This window comes from Sciurus carolinensis, chromosome 1 (assembly GCF_902686445.1).
Source record: "Sciurus carolinensis chromosome 1, mSciCar1.2, whole genome shotgun sequence".
In the NCBI taxonomy this organism is placed as follows: Eukaryota; Metazoa; Chordata; class Mammalia; order Rodentia; family Sciuridae; genus Sciurus; species Sciurus carolinensis.
Genome location: NC_062213.1, coordinates 147,625,131 through 147,646,179, shown reverse-complemented (window position 1 = coordinate 147,646,179; position 21,049 = coordinate 147,625,131). Strand labels below are relative to the sequence as shown.

The window sequence follows — 21,049 nt, the reverse complement described above, 5'->3', positions numbered from 1 at the left end:
GCTGATAAGATTAAATTAGAAATTGTATATGAAATGTTGTTATTGATGACTTCGAAGGTGTTTTTATAGAATTTATCCCAGTTAATGTTTCCATGAAACCTATGACTATGTAAAGGAATGTATCATTGAATTATGAGAGTGATAGTTGTGTTTTTCTATACTCTGTAGGTGACATACCTAAGAGAACAAGGCAATTGCATCAAACCACAATTCCAAAGCATTCTTGTTTTCACCAGAGAAGTGTATTTTGCAAAGCATTGGTATGTAGCTACAACCTAAGTGTGGCTGGCCACACTCACAGTCAAGTAGTTTTTGTGACAGTGTCCACAAAGACTCCAGCAAATTCTCTGTGACATGTCTGTGCAACACATGGTGACTGTGTGGTAATTGTGAACAAAAATATTTGATAGCATTTGGAAGAGTCTGTTGGGTATTTTAAAACATGCAGCGGGGAATGCATCTCTGGGCCTGCCAGAAGGAGAGGGGGCTTTGTCCTTCCAATAGCAAGGTACAGGCTCTCTTCCTCTGACATCATATGGACTCTATGGCATTTTTATAGTCCCACTCTCTGTGACCTGAGCTGGGGTAAGGTCAAGTGGTAACTCTCTGGGGTCTCCACACAACCCCTTCCTATTCAAAAACTGTAGGGGAAAATGCATTGGCAAAAGGCCATATAAATCTCTACTGAAATGAAGCTCATAAAAGATTTTCCATGTTCCTTAGTTCTGGGGCTATAGTCATTTTTTATTTCATTTATTTAGCAAATATTGTTTGGGGCTTAAACTTCTAGAGTCTGCAGATAGCACAACAACAAATATAACAAAAAGATGATGACCTATCTTGTGGAGCTTTTGTTCTAGTGTGGGAAGGGAGCGATGTAATGTTTTAAATTACATAGTATATTAAAGCAAAGATGGGGCATAGAGAAGACAGAAGGAAATGTGGTTTGTAATTTAAATAGTATGTTCAGTAAAGTCTCACCTAGAAGATAACATTTGATCAAAGATGTGAACAGGAAAACCACAGGCCCCAGAGAGGAGTGTTCTAGGGTGTGGGGACACAAGTGAAAATTCCTTGAGATGAAATCATGTCTGTGGATTCAGAGATGATAGCCAGGAAGCCAGACCATGGAGGAGGCGGGCCATGGCAGGATGGGTGTTAACTGATTCTGAGATGCCAGTGTTTGGGCAGAGAAGTGACATGATTAGACTTCTTTCTGGAAGGATCATCCCAGCTGAGATATTTTGAGCCCGGAAGGAAAGGTATTCAATTAATTTGCTTTTAAATGTACTGTCTACTCATTCTACTATTTAACAAATATTTTATTTACTTGGAGCTTTGAGCTAGGCAGGCACTTGAAGAAATAACAATAAAACCGTGTTCTTAAGAACACACTATGGAGGGCACCTAACCAGGTATTATGCAGGAGGGAAGATGAGACCTGAAAGATGAGTAGCATTATCCGGAGGAAAAGGAGACAGAATGAACGCTGTAGGAGAAATGGTTATGAGAATAATAATGACAAAAATGAAATGGCTGACATGGGTCAGGCATTCCTCTAAGCACTTGCCATGGGCATCATCTCCTCTAACCTGCACATAATGGGTACTGTTACTATACTTGACAAGGTGCACAAGAGGAAAGTGAGGTGCAAGAAGATGAAGTCACCAGCTCAAGGGCAACAGGTAGAAAGTGGAGGTACTCAGGCTGCCTGAGACCCCGTATTCATAACCAATTGGCCAACCTGCACAGAGCATTGGAGCCAAAAGATGAGACTAGAGAAATGACTAGGAGCTCAGGCCAAAGTCATTTTTAAAATAGGTAAGCTCTCTGCCAGACCCCGAATACCAAGGATACGGAGATAAATAATAAAGCAGGACTCCTGTTCGGATGGAGTAGACTTTCTGGTGTGCCACATATCAAGGTTTAATAAATACCAATATAAAAGTGACCATGGAGGTCTAGCTGTGCAGAAGGCCACAGAGCACTTCTTACAGAATCCGGTCATGTTCCTGCCAAGCCTGAAGGCAGGCGCAGTAGGTGGCTCAGCGGGAAATGTCAAACCCTAGCTTGCCCCAGGATTCAAAGCAACAACACAGCACAGCACACCAGAGCGGGGCAAGAGCCCCACATTACTGGCAGGAGAAGAGCTTTTTCCATGAGGCACCCCAGCAACATAATGCCATTTTGTTATTCAGGATCTGACAGCAAAGAATACACAGAGGAGGGGAGGAAAGCTTTGGTATTGTGTGATGAGGCAAAAGGTCCCAGAGGTTTGGTATACATTCGCTTAAAACAAAACAAAACAAAACAAAACAAAAAAAAAAAAAACATTGCTTGTAATTTTGTAACCTCCTTAGGGTGTTTCAAATGGTTTGTGAAGATCAATGTTCTGCATGTTCAAAGAGTTTAGGGAGTTTAAAAACCTTTCCATTCAGACTGGCCTGTCATAAAGAACAAAGGAACATGGAATTTCTTGCAGGGATCTGAATTCACACAAAGGAGCCCAGAGATCTAAAATCAACAAAGATGGCCTTTGAACTTTCCTCAATCCAAAAGGGGAAAAGAATATGTATTGCTCTGTAGGCTCCTATCTAGTTCCTGCTTTTATCTTCCATCAATAAAATTGGTGTTGTGATTTTTATTTATGTTAACCACCCAGCAGCCATTAGTGCAAAGAAGTGGTTAAAAGCTTGGGATGAGGTGGACCCAAGTTCAAATTCAAGTTCTACCACTTGCAAACCTTGTGACCTGGGGCAACTTAGTTGAGCCCTCCAAATGTCAGATTTCTCTTGTAGAGAATGAAAGCAAAAATGTCACTCTCTTAAAAGAGTTGCAATGAGAGTTAAGATGAGAATACTATTTGCTTATGTCTACTATATGGTAAACATTAAAAAATAAGTAAATTTTGTATTCCTTTTGTTTTTCTACCAGCTTATGTACTTTATTTTTTAACATTCCTCTTCCATAATAAATTATGGAAGTGGGAGTTGAGTGTAGATCCTTCCTTCTTCGATACTGCATTGTTTGGTCCAATGGTTAAAGTTTAGGAGTGCAGCATGTATAGGATGTATCCACTGCTCTAGATGAGAGGTTGGTACACTATGGTCCATGGGTCAAATCTATACCCCTGTCTGCTTTGGTCAAGTTTTATCAGAACCCAGTCACACTGCTTTTTTTGAAATATGGTCTGTGTGTACTTTTGCACCATAACAGCAGTAGTTGCAGCAGAGACCATACGGCTTGAAAGCCTTAAATATTTACTACCTTTCCCTTTACAGGAAAAGTTTTCTGAACCCTTGCTCTAGAAGCATAAAATCCACTTTGTACCAAGTAACTTAGCCCTGAAACTGTGTAGATTGGAAATTGATATTCCCCACTGAAAAATGTGGAGACTACCCTCAAGCCAAAGTATCTACTTGTCATGGTTTGATTGTGAGGTGTCCTCCAAAAGCTCACATGTGAGACAATGCAAGAAGATTTGGAGGAGAAATGATTGGATTAGAGCCACAACCTAATTGATGAACTCTTCCCTGATGGGATTAACTGAGTGGTTCGTTCATTGGGGGCATGGTGATGGGGTGTATATTCTGTATTTGGAGAGTGGAGATCTCTTTCTATTTCCTAAGCACCATGATGTGAGCTGCTTCCCTCTGCCACACTCTTCCACCAGAGTGTTCAGCCTCACCTTGAGCCCCGAGGAATGGAGCTGGCCTTCTATGAACTAAGACCTCTGAAATCATGAGTCCTCAAATAAATCTTTCCTCCTCTACAATTGTTCTGGTCAGGTTCTTTAATCTCAGCAGTGAAAAAGCTGATTAAAACACTATTTCAGTCAGTATCAGGTCCTATGTGAGGTCCCAGGCAGCCAGACTGATATAGCAGGCTTCTTATGAAGAATTACAGTACAGATGTAGACACAGATGAATACAATTCACTGCCTTGTGAGATAAATTGATGAGAGCAAATAGCTGGGGCACTGGGGTTCTGTCTTCCTCCATATGGCCATTGCCTCCATCACAGGAGAGCTGCAGCTTGAAGGGAGGCTTTTCATTCTCCTCTCTTTCACCTTTGTATCTGTGAGAATGCACTGAAGACCATTGGATGTCTGATGATACTGTAATGAGGATAATTCTCAGATTTTTCCTGGAAATCATATGCAGGATGGAAGGACTGAGCAAAGGAATTAGAGTAAGAAACCATCTGCAGAAATCACAGCTCTAAAGCACGTAACAATTGTGGGAATACAGCTCTTTCTTAAATGGTGGCTAAAGAAATGGAAGGAGGTTGGTCAATCACCACAAACTATTTTGGAAAGAATCAGAGATAAATAAATATATGAATAAATTTGTAGTAGAAGAATAATTCATTCATTCATTCATTTAATCCACATATATTTCAGGTACCTATTATAAGACAATTAGTTTAAGCACTAAAGGGTTGTTTTAGTCAGTTTTTTTCACTGGTGTGACTAAAGAACCCAATCAGAACAACTGTAGATGAGGAAAGATTTATTTAGGGTTCATCAGAGGTCTTAGTCCATAGAAGGCTGGCTCCATTCCTTGGGGCTCCAGGTGAAGCTGGACATCATGGTGGAAGAGTGTGGCAGAAGGAAGCAGCTCACATAGTGATTGGGAAGCAGAGAGAGAGAACTCCACTTGCCGGATACAAATATATCCATAGCCACGCACCCAGTGAAAGACTTCCCCCAGCCACTCCCCATTTGCCTTCAGTTGCCACTTTAATTCACTGACTAGGTTAAGGCTATAACCCAATCATTTCTCCTCCAAATCTTCTTGCATTGTCTCACATGTGAGCTTTTAGGGGATACCACATTTAAACCATAACAAGGGTCATGATTTACTAGTATAAAAGAAAAGTAAGTGCATTCCTGTTCTCATGCAAATTACCTTTTAGTTGGAAGAGGAAGGCCACCTTAGTTTTGATTCCTTCAAAAACATTCCATGAGGCAAGAATTTGGGTGTAAGTTGCTCTTCTGGGATGCAATCCTTAGAATTCAGGAAATGGAAAAGGAAGGAAGGAAGTACATATGAGGTATTTTAATAAGTTAGTCATTGAGGTGGCCAGCTGAAACTTACTCCCATTTTGTACCCTGTAAAGGTTTGAAATATGCCTGAGAATTTTTCCAAAAGGAATGAGAAAAATGGAGTATTTATCCACTGATTTCTATTTGTAATTGATTGCAGGTCATCTGGGTGGGTGAGAGGGAGAATTAGCTCTGCTCTGTCCCTTTTACAAACAGAGACCCAGAAAACCATGAGCGTATAGAGAAACTTCTGAAGGTGAATGCTTAAGTAGGTCAAGGCACACAGACATAGCACCAAGTAACTGCTTACTCAGGAGACACACAATAAATATGCAAGAAAACTTAGTGGTGATGTGCACTATGCAAACAATTAAAACAGGTTGATGAGATCCAGAGTGACTGGGAGGCAAGTATAGATGGGGTCATGAGTGGCAAAAGTAGATGGGCCATAGGAAGACCCTAGAAAACATTCATCAGAGCTAAAAAGTAAGTGCAGAGCTTCTAAGGCATGAATAAAGGGGAAATAGAAAGCCATCATGGTGAGTAGATTTGAGAGAGTGCTAGGAGGCAAGGGGAGGCCATGAGGGCTTTGTCAGCCAGGACAAAGTGATAGGCTGTTATACCTCTTGTGTTCGGCAATCACTGAGGGATTTGAATCAGGGGTGTGGCACCATCTAATTAACATTTTAACAAATTCATCTTGTTACTCTTCTCTTCTTTTCCCTTCTATTCCTGAATGGTTTAGACAGGGTTGAGCAAGGCTGACTTCCCACTGAATGTACAGCAGGATGATATAGTCCAAGTAGAATGTGAAGAATGTCCGTGAAGAGGTGGGCAGCAGTGATTGGCACTGCCTGGCATAGGATGTCAGAACCAGAGTGAGAGGAAGAAATGTTTCCACAGGAAGTTGTTACTGTTCTGTCACAAGCTAGAACCCAGGTGTGGGGAGAAAGGAACTCCTGTGGCAGAAGGTCGGAGTCCATACCTGGGAAGGAGGGTATCCACGGAGGTGGGGTGGAAGCAGGGACCTAACATGGGGTATCAGAGCCCAAGTATGATGATGAGGATGTCCACACAGTGTGGTGGACACTGTAGCTCAATGAAGGGTCAGAAGGACATCTTCGTAGGATGGTGACCAGTGTGGGGAAATTTGAGCACAAGGATGATGAAAAGGACACGTATGTAGGCAAGAAACCCAGTGCCAAGGTTAGGAACCTGGCAGGGTGAGGAAAGAGCACAGCTCAGTGCTGAGTGTTGAATCTCAAGGCAAGTGAAGAGGGCACCCACTTGGAACAGTCAGAGAGAGAATAGGCCAGAAGTGTGGGAACATAAGAGGGTAAGGAAGTCTTTCAATGGGTATGGAGTATTGGAGCCCAAGTGGGACAAGGGAGAGTAGGGGGTTACTGTGGGAGTGTGCAACAGGAACAGGAGATTTGCCCATTCAAGGGCAGTGATTAAACAAACAAATGCATTAATGACATTGGGACCAGGTTTACCTCTATCAAAAAGGGTGCTATAAATATGGAAAGGGAGAAAACTAGAATGAACCCTGTGATGTTGGATTAGAATTGGAAATGTAGGTGTAGATTTATAGTTTGACCAAGAGATGGAAAGTCCAAAGTGTCTCTGCATATGTGAACACTCATGCCTCTTCTTCAGCTTTGCCTGTTTGTGAAGGGACCTATAAGCTGCAGCACATCACCAGCAAGGGGCACATTCAATACTTGGATCTCAATTTCTAGATACTGTTATCTACCAAAAGGAAACAAGGCACTTTGGGAAATGGCAGTCTTCAGGGTTGGGACAAGAAATGTACAAACCAGGAAAATAAACCAGAAACGTTTTGTGCCAGAAAGTAAAAGGTACAAAGAAAGATAGCTACATGTCAAAGAGACAGCCTGAAGGTACTTCAGATGGCCAACTTGAGATAATTTGGACATCAAAAGAAAGGGCAGTAACATTATAATCCATTGAATAAAATAGTAACTGTAAATCCATATACATCTAAATAAATGAATTTGGTTAGGGTGGGAGATGTTCATATAGATGCAAGTAACTCCCCACAACATACTTTTATTTTTGTAGAGAAAAGAAGAGTAATTTTATAGTGGAGATGCTGTCAGACACCATCTTAATCCAAGTAATCAAAATTAACGGCACTGGCCAGGCACAATGACACATGCCTGTAATCCCAAGAGCTCAGGAGTCTGAGGCAGGAAGATCACATGTTCCAAGCCAGCCTCAGCAATTTAGTGAGACTGTAAGCAACCTAGTGAGACCCTGTCTCAAAATTAAAAAAAAAAAAAAAAAGGACTGGGGATGTGGCTCAGTGATTGAGTACCACTGGCACAAAAAAAAAAAAAAATTACAACACAATAATGGTACAAATCAAAATGTGAATGGGATAGAATGGGATACAGTGAAAAGAACACAATGTCATCCCTGTGATACTTCCTACCAAAGATGCATGATTTAAATCTAATCATTAGGAAACCTCAGATAAAACCAAATTGAAAGGCATTCTGCAAAATTACTGGTTTCTCATCTTCAAAAATATCAAGGTTATGAAATTCTAGTAGAAACTGAGAAATTGTTCCAGATTGAAAGCGAGTAAAGAAACATGATAACTAAATGCAACTTGTGACTCTGAATTGGAAACTTTTGCTGTGAGGACCATTATTGAGATAATTGGCAAAACTTGAATTAGGTCTGGGAATAGATGATAGTATTCAGTGGTTGTATTGTGGGTATGATGGAGAATGTTTTTATTTTAGGAATACTGTCCATTAAAGTACTTGGGAAATAATCAACATTCAGTTGGCATCTTCTCTTCAAATGGTGCAAGAAACAAAGTTGTACCCGTGTCACATCTTTTCTATTTGTTGAGATTGTTTCAAAATGAAAGGTTTAAAACTTTTACATAATACCACCCATCATTTGATTTCCTGGGTCTTTCCATGTGCTGCTATATAACATAGCTCCTGGAAGAAGGGATAAAGAGAAGTTCCCAGGAATACATTTGGGAATTTTTTCCAGAGGCAACAAGATTAACTGGGAAGAGCAGATTTTTATACTGTCTGGCTTAGGTTTGAATTACAATTGTATAATCTGGGACAAGGAGTCTTTTTTCTCATATGTAAAATGGGTTCTTAGGTGAAATAAATGTAATAAGGATTATAAAGTAGCATTTGGTAGAGTCTGGCAGGTATTCAATGAATTGCAGTTTCCTTTTTCTTCTTAAAAATAAGAATAAAAGCCATCAAAGAAGACTAATGTTTAAAATGCCAGATTATATTCCTGACCTCACCTTAACCTTGTTGTGTGAACTTAACTACGTCATTTCACTTCTCAAGTCCTCAGTTTCCTTCCTGGTGAAATAAGAAGCAGAAAGATGGAGGAGTAAAGAGTATGTTTTTTGACTGTCATTGCTACTCTTAGTTCTAAAATTTAGAATGTTATTATTATTATTTTTTTTTCATTTGGTACCAGGCATTGAACTCAGGGGCACTCAACCACTAAGGCACATCCCTAGCCCTATTTGGTATTTTTATTTAGAGACAGGGTCTTACTGATTTGCTTAGTGCCTTACTGATGGTGAGGCTGGCTTTGAACTTGTGATCCTCCTGTCTCAGCCTCCCAAGCCTCTGGGATTACCAGCATGCGCTGCTGTACCTGGCTTGAAATGTGATTCTTTATCTTTCCTTTGTTTTGGATGATAATACAAAAGGTGAAGATTTTGCTATATGTAAAGGATAATCCTCAGTTTTAGCAGTCAAGGCATGCAAAGTCTACCTCCTACTGGTTTGTACAACTGATTCATTTATACCTTCTTAAATTAGTGGGTAAATTGAGAGGTGGTGTAGTTAGGTTACCGTTGAGCACATTAATAATTTATGAGCCAAGGAATTAGCACACACTTTAAGTTTTCTCTGCATTTTTTTTTCTTATTCATAATTCTTTGCCTAATTGCTTTTTCCCTTAAAAATGGGGGAGTTAAGACCTTGGATATTTGCCTAATGGCTCAAACAGAACCATGACCCAGCTGCCAAGTCTTTCAGTCCTTTTATAGCTTAGGGACATTTGCCACTGAAGAAAACTGATGGGTTTGATTTCCCTCAAAGAGATATTTTGTACTGACCTTTGGCCCCATTAAATGCTTTGGCTATCACCCATTCACTATAATGGGAGCAATAAATTTGTTTTAATTTAGGACATTTTCAAGCAGGAAATATTGACAAAAACAAAATAATGTTTTGAAAACAGCCAGGATGAAGTCATGAATAAATAAGTATGTTGAACTTAACTGATAAATTAGCAAAACTTATTCCCAAGAGAATGGTTGGTCTGTTTCAAAGTTAGGCCAAAGGTATTCCCATTTTTAATAGAAATGTGGTCTTGCTCTTTAGGCCAGAGGAAAGGTGAGCTGCATAGAAAGACATTTAAAAGCATAAAAAGGCATTTATCCTTTATGACAAACCTGCTTAAAATAGATCTATTTGTTTTCAGCTAAATGCCAAAAGAATCATCCAGACTACTCTAGTAGCCTTTTCTATGACAAGGCGTTTATTTTCATGGTATAAACACCTTTATTGGGTATTTCAGCAGGCTTGTTTTTCACCTTTTCTTTGTATTAGTTCCCTAGATGGATGTCAAAGAACTGAGATTCTGGTTAGATGTTATCTGTTTGGCTTTCCTTTTGAGTGAAAGAAATGACTCCTAACTTGGAATATTCCTACTGAAGAAGTGGATAGGGGTATATGTGGCATTGATCCTTGTGCTGATCTTCTTTATGTAGGTTACATCATGATGACAGATGGCAAAAGGATCCAATAAACAACAAAACATATTTGAAAAACTGTGAGGCCTTGGATGGTATTGCTTTTTGCTAAGTCCATATGGCTAAATCTTGCAGGGTACAGGTAGCCTGAGGGTATTGTTAGCTGCCTAAAAACTAACTGGACTGATTTAAATGGAAGAAAATTTTGCCTGAATTCTTTAATCACACTAGTAACCTAATGGTTTTTGGTTCAGCAGAGTCAGGTCTGAGTTTAGGAAGATGAATTCATGTATGCATCTTAGAAAACTCTAAACAACATCAGAGAATTAAGGGGAATAATAAATATCTCAGACAGTTTCCTATTAGGTGTAGCCTATGTTTTAGGGATCACTGCAAGAAGACAAGCTAGCAATTGTTGGATAGAGGAAAGTATAATTTTTAAGAGAGCAAACAAAGGAAAACATGAGTAAGATGATTCAGGTTTTGCTATGATGATAAGGAACATTTCTCCATGAAGAACTTGATGTTCATCTTTATATACAAAGGATCCCAAACTGTAACTTGTCACTACTTCATTGAGTTCTCCAAATAACAGAACAGTATTTTGACACATGATGTTACTAAATGTAATGTATTAGTATAAAGAGAATGGACTGAAGCTGATGGAATTTTGTTCAAGTTCTGACTCTGCCCTTTCTAACTGTAAGGATTTATACAAGTTGCTCAAACTTTCTGAACCTTTCCATTCCCATAGAGTGGAGGTAAAATTAATACCTTCCCAGATACCTTAGGAGATTTTGTAGAAATGTTATAAGCTAATCAATGAAAAAGTGTGCACAAGTTATAAAGCCTTCTTTTAAGTATAAGGAACCATTATATTCCATTATGGTGGAACATAAATGTTCCAGGTCTCTTTATTTTTATTCACTGGTTTTAATTGCACTTTTACTTTGAAACCATGTACAATGTGTATATCTGCTATAATTCATCAAATCAAAGTTCCCAAGTCTGCAAAAACCACACTGTCAAGAATGCAATTTTTTTTAAAGAAGTTTCTTTTGGACTATATGCCCATTTGAAGTCTCCTTTGGAATGTAATACAGTCAGAAGCAGTTATGGCACTAGCAAGTATTCTGAGAATTCATGAAATCCCACAGCCAAAACCATGATCCATTGCTCCAATACCAAAAGCATTTGGCAGGCTATAGTTTGGAAGCCACAACACTATCTGCTTTGGAGATTCTAAATGGGGCCATTTGGATTCATTGTGACACTGGCTGGTCCCACTACTCTGGGGAGATGGCACCGGAGTTCATCAGTCTTTTAGAGAATATTTTTCTTATTTCTCTGTGCCTTGCTTAATGGTACACCCTACTGGGTAAAGAGATATTATACCATTCATTTTAGGGGACCCTCCCATTCTCAAGCATCACAACATGAATATTCTGCAAAATTTTCTTTTATAAAAACCCTTTGTGTATCAGCTCTGGATTTCCCAGTACCAGCCTTACACAGACTGTCATTCAGATCCTTAATGATAGGTTTATGTGAAAGAGATTCCTCCACACTTTCCTCTGCTTCATCTTAGATGGCAGCGTGGTTCTTTTTGTGAACTGGAGCGCTAGAAGAGATGGTTCCTTCAGGAATAGAGCACAGTTCAGTTACTATTTCAAATGAAATGTATCTAGACAAAAAGCCACAAACACCACCCCTCAGTAAGAGCAGTGATGTGTAGCCAGGTATGCTGTGGCATGTGTGTGAAAATCAGTTTCAGCTCTGGCCAAATGTCATACACTTCAGATAAGGAAGATAAAAATCTCCTACCTAAGTGGGAACTGTGTAATCTCACTCAACCTTCCATGCCAAAGCCAGTTCTCAAAGTCTACAGCTCACAAATGCCTTCCATAGAATCATAAAATATAAGAAATGGAGGGATCTGGAACATCACATCATGGAACTTCCAGGTGGTTGCTTAGATGTCTCTGCTGTACCTCAGGCCAAGAGGTGCTTCAGTCTCGAATTAAACACGTCCAGGCATGGGAAAGAAACCCTTTCTGGAAGAACTCAATCTCTTTTCAGACACCTCTCACTTTAAGAAAAGTGGTGCTTTCTTTTAATTCTTCCCAAAGTCCTAACCCTTTGGATTATCACCTTAAAGGCTGACACAGACCTCAGATCTATTCTGGATATTCAGATAGTACAAACTCAATCTAACCACTTGTCATCTGGCACAGACCTCCTTTTACTCACAAAGCAGTCAAGATACTGTCTGGCACCCTCTGGAATCCAGATGTGCATTCTAGCCTATAGATTTCCCCTTTACCAAAAATAAATAAAACAAATCCACACGATCTTCTCTTTTTAGTGGTAGCTTCTAATAAATAGCACTTTTTCAAGAAGCACAGAGAACCTCTATTTTAATCATTCTTTCTTGGAACTTTGCCTAGAACGTGCATCCAATCACTGCCTTAGTTTGTAGGCTCTATTTGCCTATGTTTTGTCTTCTAGTACTCTTCCCATTCTTCATAGTTCTTTTGTAATCTTACATATATCCTAACTTATTTCTTAATGGATACTTGTTTTTTGGCTTAATGCACTTGCCATGAGTGTCATCTCTGCATTAATTTTAGCCAACATGGTCTCATATTTTCTTTAGCTTTGAACATCTTAGTTGCTGTCTTTGCCCAAGGTCTATGAGTCCACTCATAGACAATGTGAACATTTTTAAGCAGGCCAGTGTATTCTCATAAGCAATAGCCTTATTGGTATGCTTACACAGAACTACAGGTCATGTATTGTGGATTTGGGTGTGAACTGACTTAGTTAACAGTCTACTAGGACATCTATGCCCATAAAGAATGGAATCAGAGACAGGAAATATTTTTGAATTTTGTTTTCTGCTCTTCATTTTGGATAAATTGTTCATTTCCTAGTACACTTTTATAAGAGACAATGGTCAGTGATTATATTTATCTCTACATATACATTACAGAACTAATCTGAATTGTTTAGCCTAAAGTGAAAACATTTTAGTACTAAAATAAGGCATGTCGATAAAATGTAGCGGTATGCAAAAATCCAATCTAAAGATTTCTTCACTTCTTATAAGAGATAATTTCATTCCACACATGCAAAATATATACATGAAATCATCCATAAAGAATTATGTATCATTTACATATATGCCTATCTGTGGCACACATCATCCTGTTAGAATAAAGAAGGCAAAGTAGTTGACAAGCAATGTTGAAAAATGAGCATTTTCCTTACCTGCCATTAGTTCATATTTACTTTCTTTGAATCCCAGGGCAACTGCATCCCTGGAACCACCTTATTTTTACTGGCCACAGCTTTAGAAAATAGAGGACCTGCTATATCTCTTCAACTCTAGGCTTCTGTGAAACTCTTGCTGAAGTCTGAATGCACATAGGTTGAGAACAACTAATTCCATTGACCAGGGTCTGGTTTCTTCTGTTTTGTTTGACCTGGGCATGCTCTGCTTCCAACTAGTTCCATTGACCAGGGTCTGGTTTCTTCTGTTTTGTTTGAACTGGGTGTGCTCAACTTCCATCTGCCTGTCATCCTAGAACAGCATCCTGTGCCAGCCTACTGGCATCTCTTGGGCAGGAAGGTTAAGTCTTCTGGAGGTAATTGCATTCAGCAGCTGAACAAACAGTGCAGTATGGATATGGGCTTTTATTCCTAGGAAACCAGATAGCCATTTTGGTGATAAAATATTTATTCCCTATTATCTTCTTGTTGCCAAGACTACAGCATATAGCACATTTCTTAAGAAGAGCTAGAGTGTTAAAAAGATTGCATGTATTAATAGGGAAAATTTTATTTTGTGGAAAACATATTCTGAGTTAACATTTTATTGCCAAGAACTGAGTAAAGCTTTCCATTAAATGCTTATTGAGATCACACTGTGTCATACTTTAAACCAATACTTTTTCTTCTTTTTAATCATTGTCTTCCTCTAAGAAATAGCATTCTTTATAGCTTAAGGAGGTGAGGGCAAAGATGCAGTCATTTTTAAGCTCAGTGAATTAATCAGTGTGAACTGACATTAACTTTCAGAAAAGTTTGACTTCTCTAAATGAGCATTTTAGAATAACTTAATTTTATTTAATTTAACATACTTTTATCTTAGCTATTTACCAAATACTGACTAAGATTGATGGGGATCCAAAGATGTTAGCCAGGAGCTGCCTGTGCAGTGGGGCTCACTAGCACACAAATGCAGATCATTCTATACCTAGGTAGACTCAGATTAACACTGTGGTAGGAGCACAAAGTTCTGGAGGTCAAGGAAGAGAACAAGGTTAATCCTGACTGTTTTCTAAAGGTCTTCAAAGAATACATTGAGTGTGAGTTAGATCTTGAAGATAAATACAGGTAGTATTTGTTGAGTATTTACAAAATGCCAAAACTGTTCAGTGTTTTAAATGTATTGACTCTTAATTCACATGATTAATGGTACTAGCTAAATCTTATCACAATTCCCATTTTAAAGTTGTATAACTCTGGCATAAAACAGTTAATAACTTGTCAAAGAGCATAGAGTAAAAAGTAGTGGGCTTGGGATGCAAATTCAGGGAGTCTGCTATAGAATGCTCATTTTTAATTACAGCACCATGTTCCTGTAACACATTTAAGCAGGGGGAGCAGCTTGACCACAGTCATGGAGAAGAGAACATTCAGGAATGTCTAGAAAATCCAAAGTTGATTAGCGTGGCCTAAACTTAGGGGGGAAAGGTATTGAGGAATTATAGAATATGAGACACCTGGAGAACACAGTAGCAGAGGATGGCAGAGAGTTTGGAACATTGGCCTGAGGAATTGCAGCGGATGCAGGGGAATGCTGTGGTTAGATTTTTCTTACTATAATACCTTGTAGAAGAGAGAACTGACTGATGGGGGATGCACAACATTAGGAATCTATTAATTAATCAATTCTTGGAAACTATTTATTGTGTTTCTCCTGTATGCCAAGCAGCACCGTAGTCAGTGACAGAGGTAAAAAGAGAATAAGAGAGATAGGGCCCCACTTGTCGTGTAGAGAAGTATGAATAATGTGTAAGTAAACAGATAAATAAATGATAATTTCATGAGATATGAAAGGAAAAAAGTAGAATAATATGATATGATACAAAATAACCATGGGCAGAGGAGTGACCACTGTGTAAGAGTGGACAAGGAAGGCCTCACTGAGAAAATGTCATTTGAATTGAGGCCTGAATAACAGAAGAGTCAGTCATGGGTAAAGGCAGGTCAAGGGTTCAGCAGAATGTCATTGGGTTTCATTAAGAAAAACGTTCCAGGCAGATTTAACAAATGCAAAGGCTCTGAGTTGGGAAAGAGCTTGAAGGGCTCCAGGGACAGAGAGTATTCCAGAAAGAAGTACTTAGTAAAAAAACAGGGAGAAAGGCACAGGTTGAGGTTGGAGAGGTTGGCAGGGTCAGGACCTTGTCGTGGGGGCAAAAACCATTTGCATTTTATTCCAAATGAAGTGGAAGCCAAGTTTTAAGTAGGTAATGACTTAACCCATTTTACATTTTGAAAAGATCACTCTAAAAAACATACAGAGATAGAAAAAAAGTGAAAGCAGGGAGATCAATTAGGAGATATATTGCAGAGTTCTAGACAAGAAAGAAATGATGTGGCCCAGATCTTGAAGGAGGAACACCATGAATGGAGTAGGATTGTTTTGGAGTCAGAGTTTCAAGGACTTCAGTTGAGTAAGAGATATGAGAAAAAGGAAGGCACAAAGGATGAGTCCAAGAATTTTGTCTTAAGTAACTGCATGATGTGGTGTCAGTAACTGAAATGGAGAGAACTGGCTTGGAGGTTGGGGATATTGAGTTCTTCTATGGACACAGTGAGGGCAGGTGTGGGGTCAATGGGGATAACTACTTTGAAGAGGGCAAAGGATGAATGGCAGCAAGAGAGGCTACAGATAGGAAATTAACTGATTGATGTGACTAGATATTAGAGTGAGGGTTTTGATACTTTCAAGTTTTTAAATCTGATGAACTAGGAAGGAAATGACTCAAACAATAAATTGGTAAAAGAGGAGGATCAATGTAGAGCAGGAAGAAATACATATTCAAATAATGGATAAGTACATAGACTTTGCAACTGAAAAGTCTTGGGTTTGACTCTGAGATGAGCCATTTACCAAATCCCTGTAACCAGTTACTTAAGTGTTTCAGTCTCCAGTGTTTTTTTTTTTTTTTATTGGTAAATTGAGAGAAATAATATAGTGATAAGACAGTGATAAGGATTAAATGATATGATTATATATAAATGCTTCAGACACTTGTAGTAAATATTATCACTGTATGATAATTGTCATTATAATAACAGCAATGTAATAATGATAATGCTTCTTGGAATGTGTTTCCTTTATGTTAATTATTATTGAAATGATAGTTCCTCTCAAGTAAGTATTGTAAGCATATTAATCCAGATTTAGATCCAACATTCCTTTTTATTTGTATTGAATCAGTAAGACAAGCTAGAAATTATATTTTCTTTCTATTGTACAGGTAAATAAACTGGGACTCAGCAAAGGTTAGACTACCAAGACTTATAACCTATGTGGAAGACAAGATCCACACCTAGATCTGAATTACTTCAAATAATTCTAAACTCCTTCCCAACTAGACACTTATAAGATAAAAACACATTTGTGCCACTCTGTCATGTCTCTGGGGTCTATGCTAAGTGAATAAATTCTGTTTTTTGGAAATTTTATTAGCAAGTCAGCAGAGCATGAAGCTCTTTCTCTAATTTTCCAGTGCTGGACCAAGTTCCTCTCAAGGCCTATCTTTGGAGGAGGTGAAAAGAAGTCTGCAGTACTCACCCATTGACAAGTACGGTAAGTGGACAACCTCTCTAGGCTTACTGAGGAAACTACCCGAGGACAAGCGTATCTACTTGTTTCATGATAAGAAAACATTGCATTTTGTAATATCCAGAAATGAAAGATGTTTTAAAATCTTATAAAATTCTAACTGCGATCTTTAAGTTTTTTATAATTCTGCAGTTAACATTTAAGCTTAATAACAATACACATCTTTGAAAATCAAAATAACCTCTGACCTCTCAAGACTTTTCAAACACTTCATCATCATCTTATCAGGTCCCTGGTCTCAAAGCCCCACATCATACATAGGTGTATAGGAAGGAGAAGAAAAAAACAGGGATGAGTTTTCACAATTACATTATACCCCAGGAAAGTTCCTCCCACGAACCATCCACCCAGTGGTGACCTGTAAATCCAACCATTCCCTCAAACAGCCACAGAGGAGGCAGAGAGAGTCGATAGACTCCATTTCACACAGTTCTACTGCAGAATGGATTAATACAGGTCTCAGAAATCATTAATAAAGTGCTATTCAGGCTTTTGGAAACCAGAGGATGCACAATCTCCCTTATCATCTGCTGCCATATTAATGTATGAGGGCCGTAATGTCCTTTCTCCAACCTTAGAGCCTACGAGGCTATATATTCAATAGGAATTTTGGCACAATGAGCCCCTTTGTTTTTGGCAACTCACTTCAACTACAAGAAGGACTGAAAAAAATGTCAACTAAAGAGATCAAAATAAGACAAGAGTTGCATTTAAGAAAGAATACTCTGGGTGATGTGTGCCTGTTTCTCTGGCAGAGATGGCAGATAGGGGTTTTGGGATACTCCCCAACACACCTTAACTGCAGTGTCAGTACCTGAGGCATTAGAAAGCATTTAAGAAACAAAGGAGAAACTTTGTTCTAGATAGGTACAGACACACTACCTGGGTAGATAAAGGAAGGAAATGTTGTGCTTCTCACTCCCAATACATGTGTGGAATACAGCCGAATGCTTTTTTTTAAGTATTTATTTATTTATTCATTTCTTTATTTTTATTTACTGCAGATTAAACTCGAGGACGCTGTACCACTGAACTACATCCCTACCTTTTATTTAAATTTTTATTTTGAGACAGGGTCTTGCTGAGTTGCCCAGCCTGGCCTAGAACTTGTGATTTTCTGTCTCAGTCTCCTGAGAAGCTGGGATTCCAACAACTGAGTGCTTTTTAATTGTCCTCTTTACAACATAATTGCACAATCCAGCAAAAGATCTTTTTGAGGGGAAAATGTGCTCCAAATGTCACAACATTGCATTTTTTAATAGACGTAATGTCATTTCCTCAAATCCCACAGATGTGACTTCACAAGCACAAAGTACAAGGCATTCTTCGAAATATGTGCTTTGACCAGAAGTCTTTCCTTTGATGGTAGAGTTTCAAGATGAAGCACCTCTTTAACTTAGAGATCCGCTTCTTATAGTAATAGAACTATAACAATTCCCCAAGATGGAGAAGACAAAAGGGATTTAATAATGCAAAAGTTGGTTTTTCCTGTTCATACATGTACCAGGAGTAGGAAAACAACATTATGATATTTGATCGAGGTGAGGGTACCTACCGACAAAGATGATATATTTAATATCTCTCACTGGAAATATCACATCATACAAGAAAGAATCCTTTCTTGTACTTCATTTTCATTTCATATATCAAATGTGGTCTAACAGCAACTTCTTGAGCTGTTTCTTTTTTTTTCTCTCTCTCTTGAGAATAAATATCAAATTAAATGGCACAACTATTTTATGTGGAGATGGTTCAATCTTTTCCTAAAGCCCCTGGTCTAGTTGCATCCCTCTTAAGCCAAGTGGCTGTCCAGGTCAACATGTCTGCCTTTACACTCTGGCAATAATGACATCAATAATAAATGCCAGCCTTGGTGATCACTGATTGTGTTAGCCATCCTGAAGGAGAACCCACCCATATTGGTGGGACGTATGTTCGCAATCATATTTTCACTGGAGTCCTGTGGGGCAAGAGACATTGAAACATCACAGGTTAATAAAACCACACGTGGCACATTGAAGGTTGATTACAGTAATAAAAGGATTACCAGCTTATTAAAGCATCAATCTATGCCTGGAATGAAATCACATTTTCAGGTTGGGACAATATTTGTGCTCTGGGATATAGATTTTGGTTTAATCCACCCAGAGTTAAAATTCAATGATGTGTATCAGCTTGCCCTCATCTCATCACACCACACCACAACCTTCCTCATATCTGACCTGGTCTGTCCCATGAGAGGGTGAGTCAACAGAAGCATCAGCATCAGCAGTATTTCCTCTGAGGAGAGTTTATGTGTTGCCTAAGGGATTTTGACAGAGACCTTTGTTATGAAAATAAATATGCCTATCCAACTGCATATTTCTAGGTGGTTTAGTGAAAATGTAGATGGTTGGGTTGGTACTGAAACCTCAGCTATCAAAGAGGACCAAAGCAGTAGTAACTACTAACGAATGTGCCCATTTTCACAGAATCAATGAATGATTTCCTTACTTCAGAACAGAAGGCAATAGCTTCCCGGCACATGATTCTCTATTCTCTTAGACAGTGACCTAAAAATTAAGCCACTAGGCCCATTTCCTTGACTACCCATGTTATTGCTTAAAGTCATCATTTGCCACTGGTATTGAGACCTAGGCATTGATGTAGATTTAAAACTCAAGCTATCAAGAAGATTAATAAATACATAAAAAAGTAAAATAGAGCTACCCTACTGCAGAGAAAGGCTCTTTTCTTTTTCTCTAACTACTATTCTTACCTCCCCTTTTTGGCCATCATTGGTTTGGTATTCATTGGTGTCACTGATGATTGCCTTATGCACATTTCCAACTTATAAGTCAGTGATATTATTTCTCCCATTTACAGATGAAGACACTGAGGCTTGAAAAGATTAAGTTCACAAAAGTCACAGAGCCCACAGATTTGCCTGACATGAAAGCCTGTGCTCATAACCTCAAGATATACCACCTTCCTGATCTGTCCCCTGTTTTACTCCAAACCCCAAATGCCACCTGGACAGCATAGCTCGAGATCAGACATCTATCATTTATGTTCATCTGATGTCAGCTCTCTGTTTTCATTTTAAGTTTCAGTATTGTTTTATAGCCACTCACGAGCATCTCTGGGTCAGACAGTTCACAAGATCCAGGAAAACTGCCTGGCCACTGTGTTGCATTGAGTCAGGCTGGTTAAGAAAAATAGGGAGAGTACTGGAAGGTCAAGAAGTAATGACTGAACTTCTTTTCTGATGCAGGCTATGTGTCTGATCCCATGAGCCGGATGCATTTTCATTCTTGCCAGAACAGTGGCAGCTTTGAGGACAGCAACTGACAGCATTTGGCATATACCTACGAGGAGTTTTCCCCCATACTGACAGCAATGATTCGAACCATGGCAGACTTACTCCCAATTATAATACTTCACTGTCTAAGGTCTCCTTCAGTTGACTTATTTATCCTAGTCCTACTTCGTCCCCACCATGAGTTGGTTTTTGGGTTTGTGGTTAAAGAATGAAACGTAAAAGAACCAAGACAGTATGTATATGAAGAATTGTTTTTAATTTTGTAAGTAAAAAAACCAATTTATCTTATAACTTGGAAATGGGGCCTAAGTCTGTGGTGGACACTTAATTATTATTAATAATTATTATTAATAATTATGTTTTCCTTGATAGAGTTATGTACACATGTGTTTGAGAGGCCTGGGTTTGATTTCTTAGATTATTGGTCATTTTCTTATCTCACCATGCTGTTTCTGGTGTTCAGTTCCATTATTAAAGATTCTTTGGTGGCATAGAAAATTGATTCAGAAGTGTATTTTTATTACAAGACTTCCACTGCATATGTCTTCTTTCAGACATATTAGTAAAGAGCAATAATCACCTTCACATCAAAGAACTTCCAGAAACAGAGTACTTAGATGTTTACCCTCTTTTCATGTCAAACCCAGTCCTCAATAGACTAGTTAGGCAACCTGTTGCTATTAGTACCAAGATGTCCTAAATGCTGTCTGCCCAGTTATGAAACCAGTCCACTGATACAAAGCTCCCATTTATATCAGAATCTGGCACAGACTTAAGTTGTCTGCTGCCTTTAAGAAATGAGAAATCTGCCATTCATGCTGGTTTCAGACAGGAAGACAGGAATGGTTCCACTAGATGAAAAAGAGTTTTGCCACTGAAAGACAGACTTGAGAAAAAAAAGCAGGAAACAATGAAAATTTAGTGATAATTACTGCTTTTGACCTCAGCAAGATAAATAAAATTAGAAAAGGAAGATTTGGCATCCTCTAAGTCAAGGCTTCTCGA

General features: G+C 38.7%; 1 protein-coding gene across 2 annotated transcripts in view; it reads left to right on the top strand.

The window, feature by feature from the left end:
• Tnni3k (TNNI3 interacting kinase) overlaps positions 1 to 20,546 on the top strand; it is a 281,569-nt gene extending 261,023 nt beyond the window's left edge. For both annotated transcript variants that reach the window (XM_047555360.1, XM_047555349.1), the window contains 2 exons: positions 16,628 to 16,707; positions 19,997 to 20,546. In XM_047555360.1, the coding sequence (XP_047411316.1) occupies positions 16,628 to 16,707; positions 19,997 to 20,073 (157 nt within the window). In that variant the 3' untranslated portion in view covers positions 20,074 to 20,546. The remainder of the gene's footprint in view (positions 1 to 16,627; positions 16,708 to 19,996) is intronic.
• Positions 20,547 to 21,049: the final 503 nt, after the last annotated feature.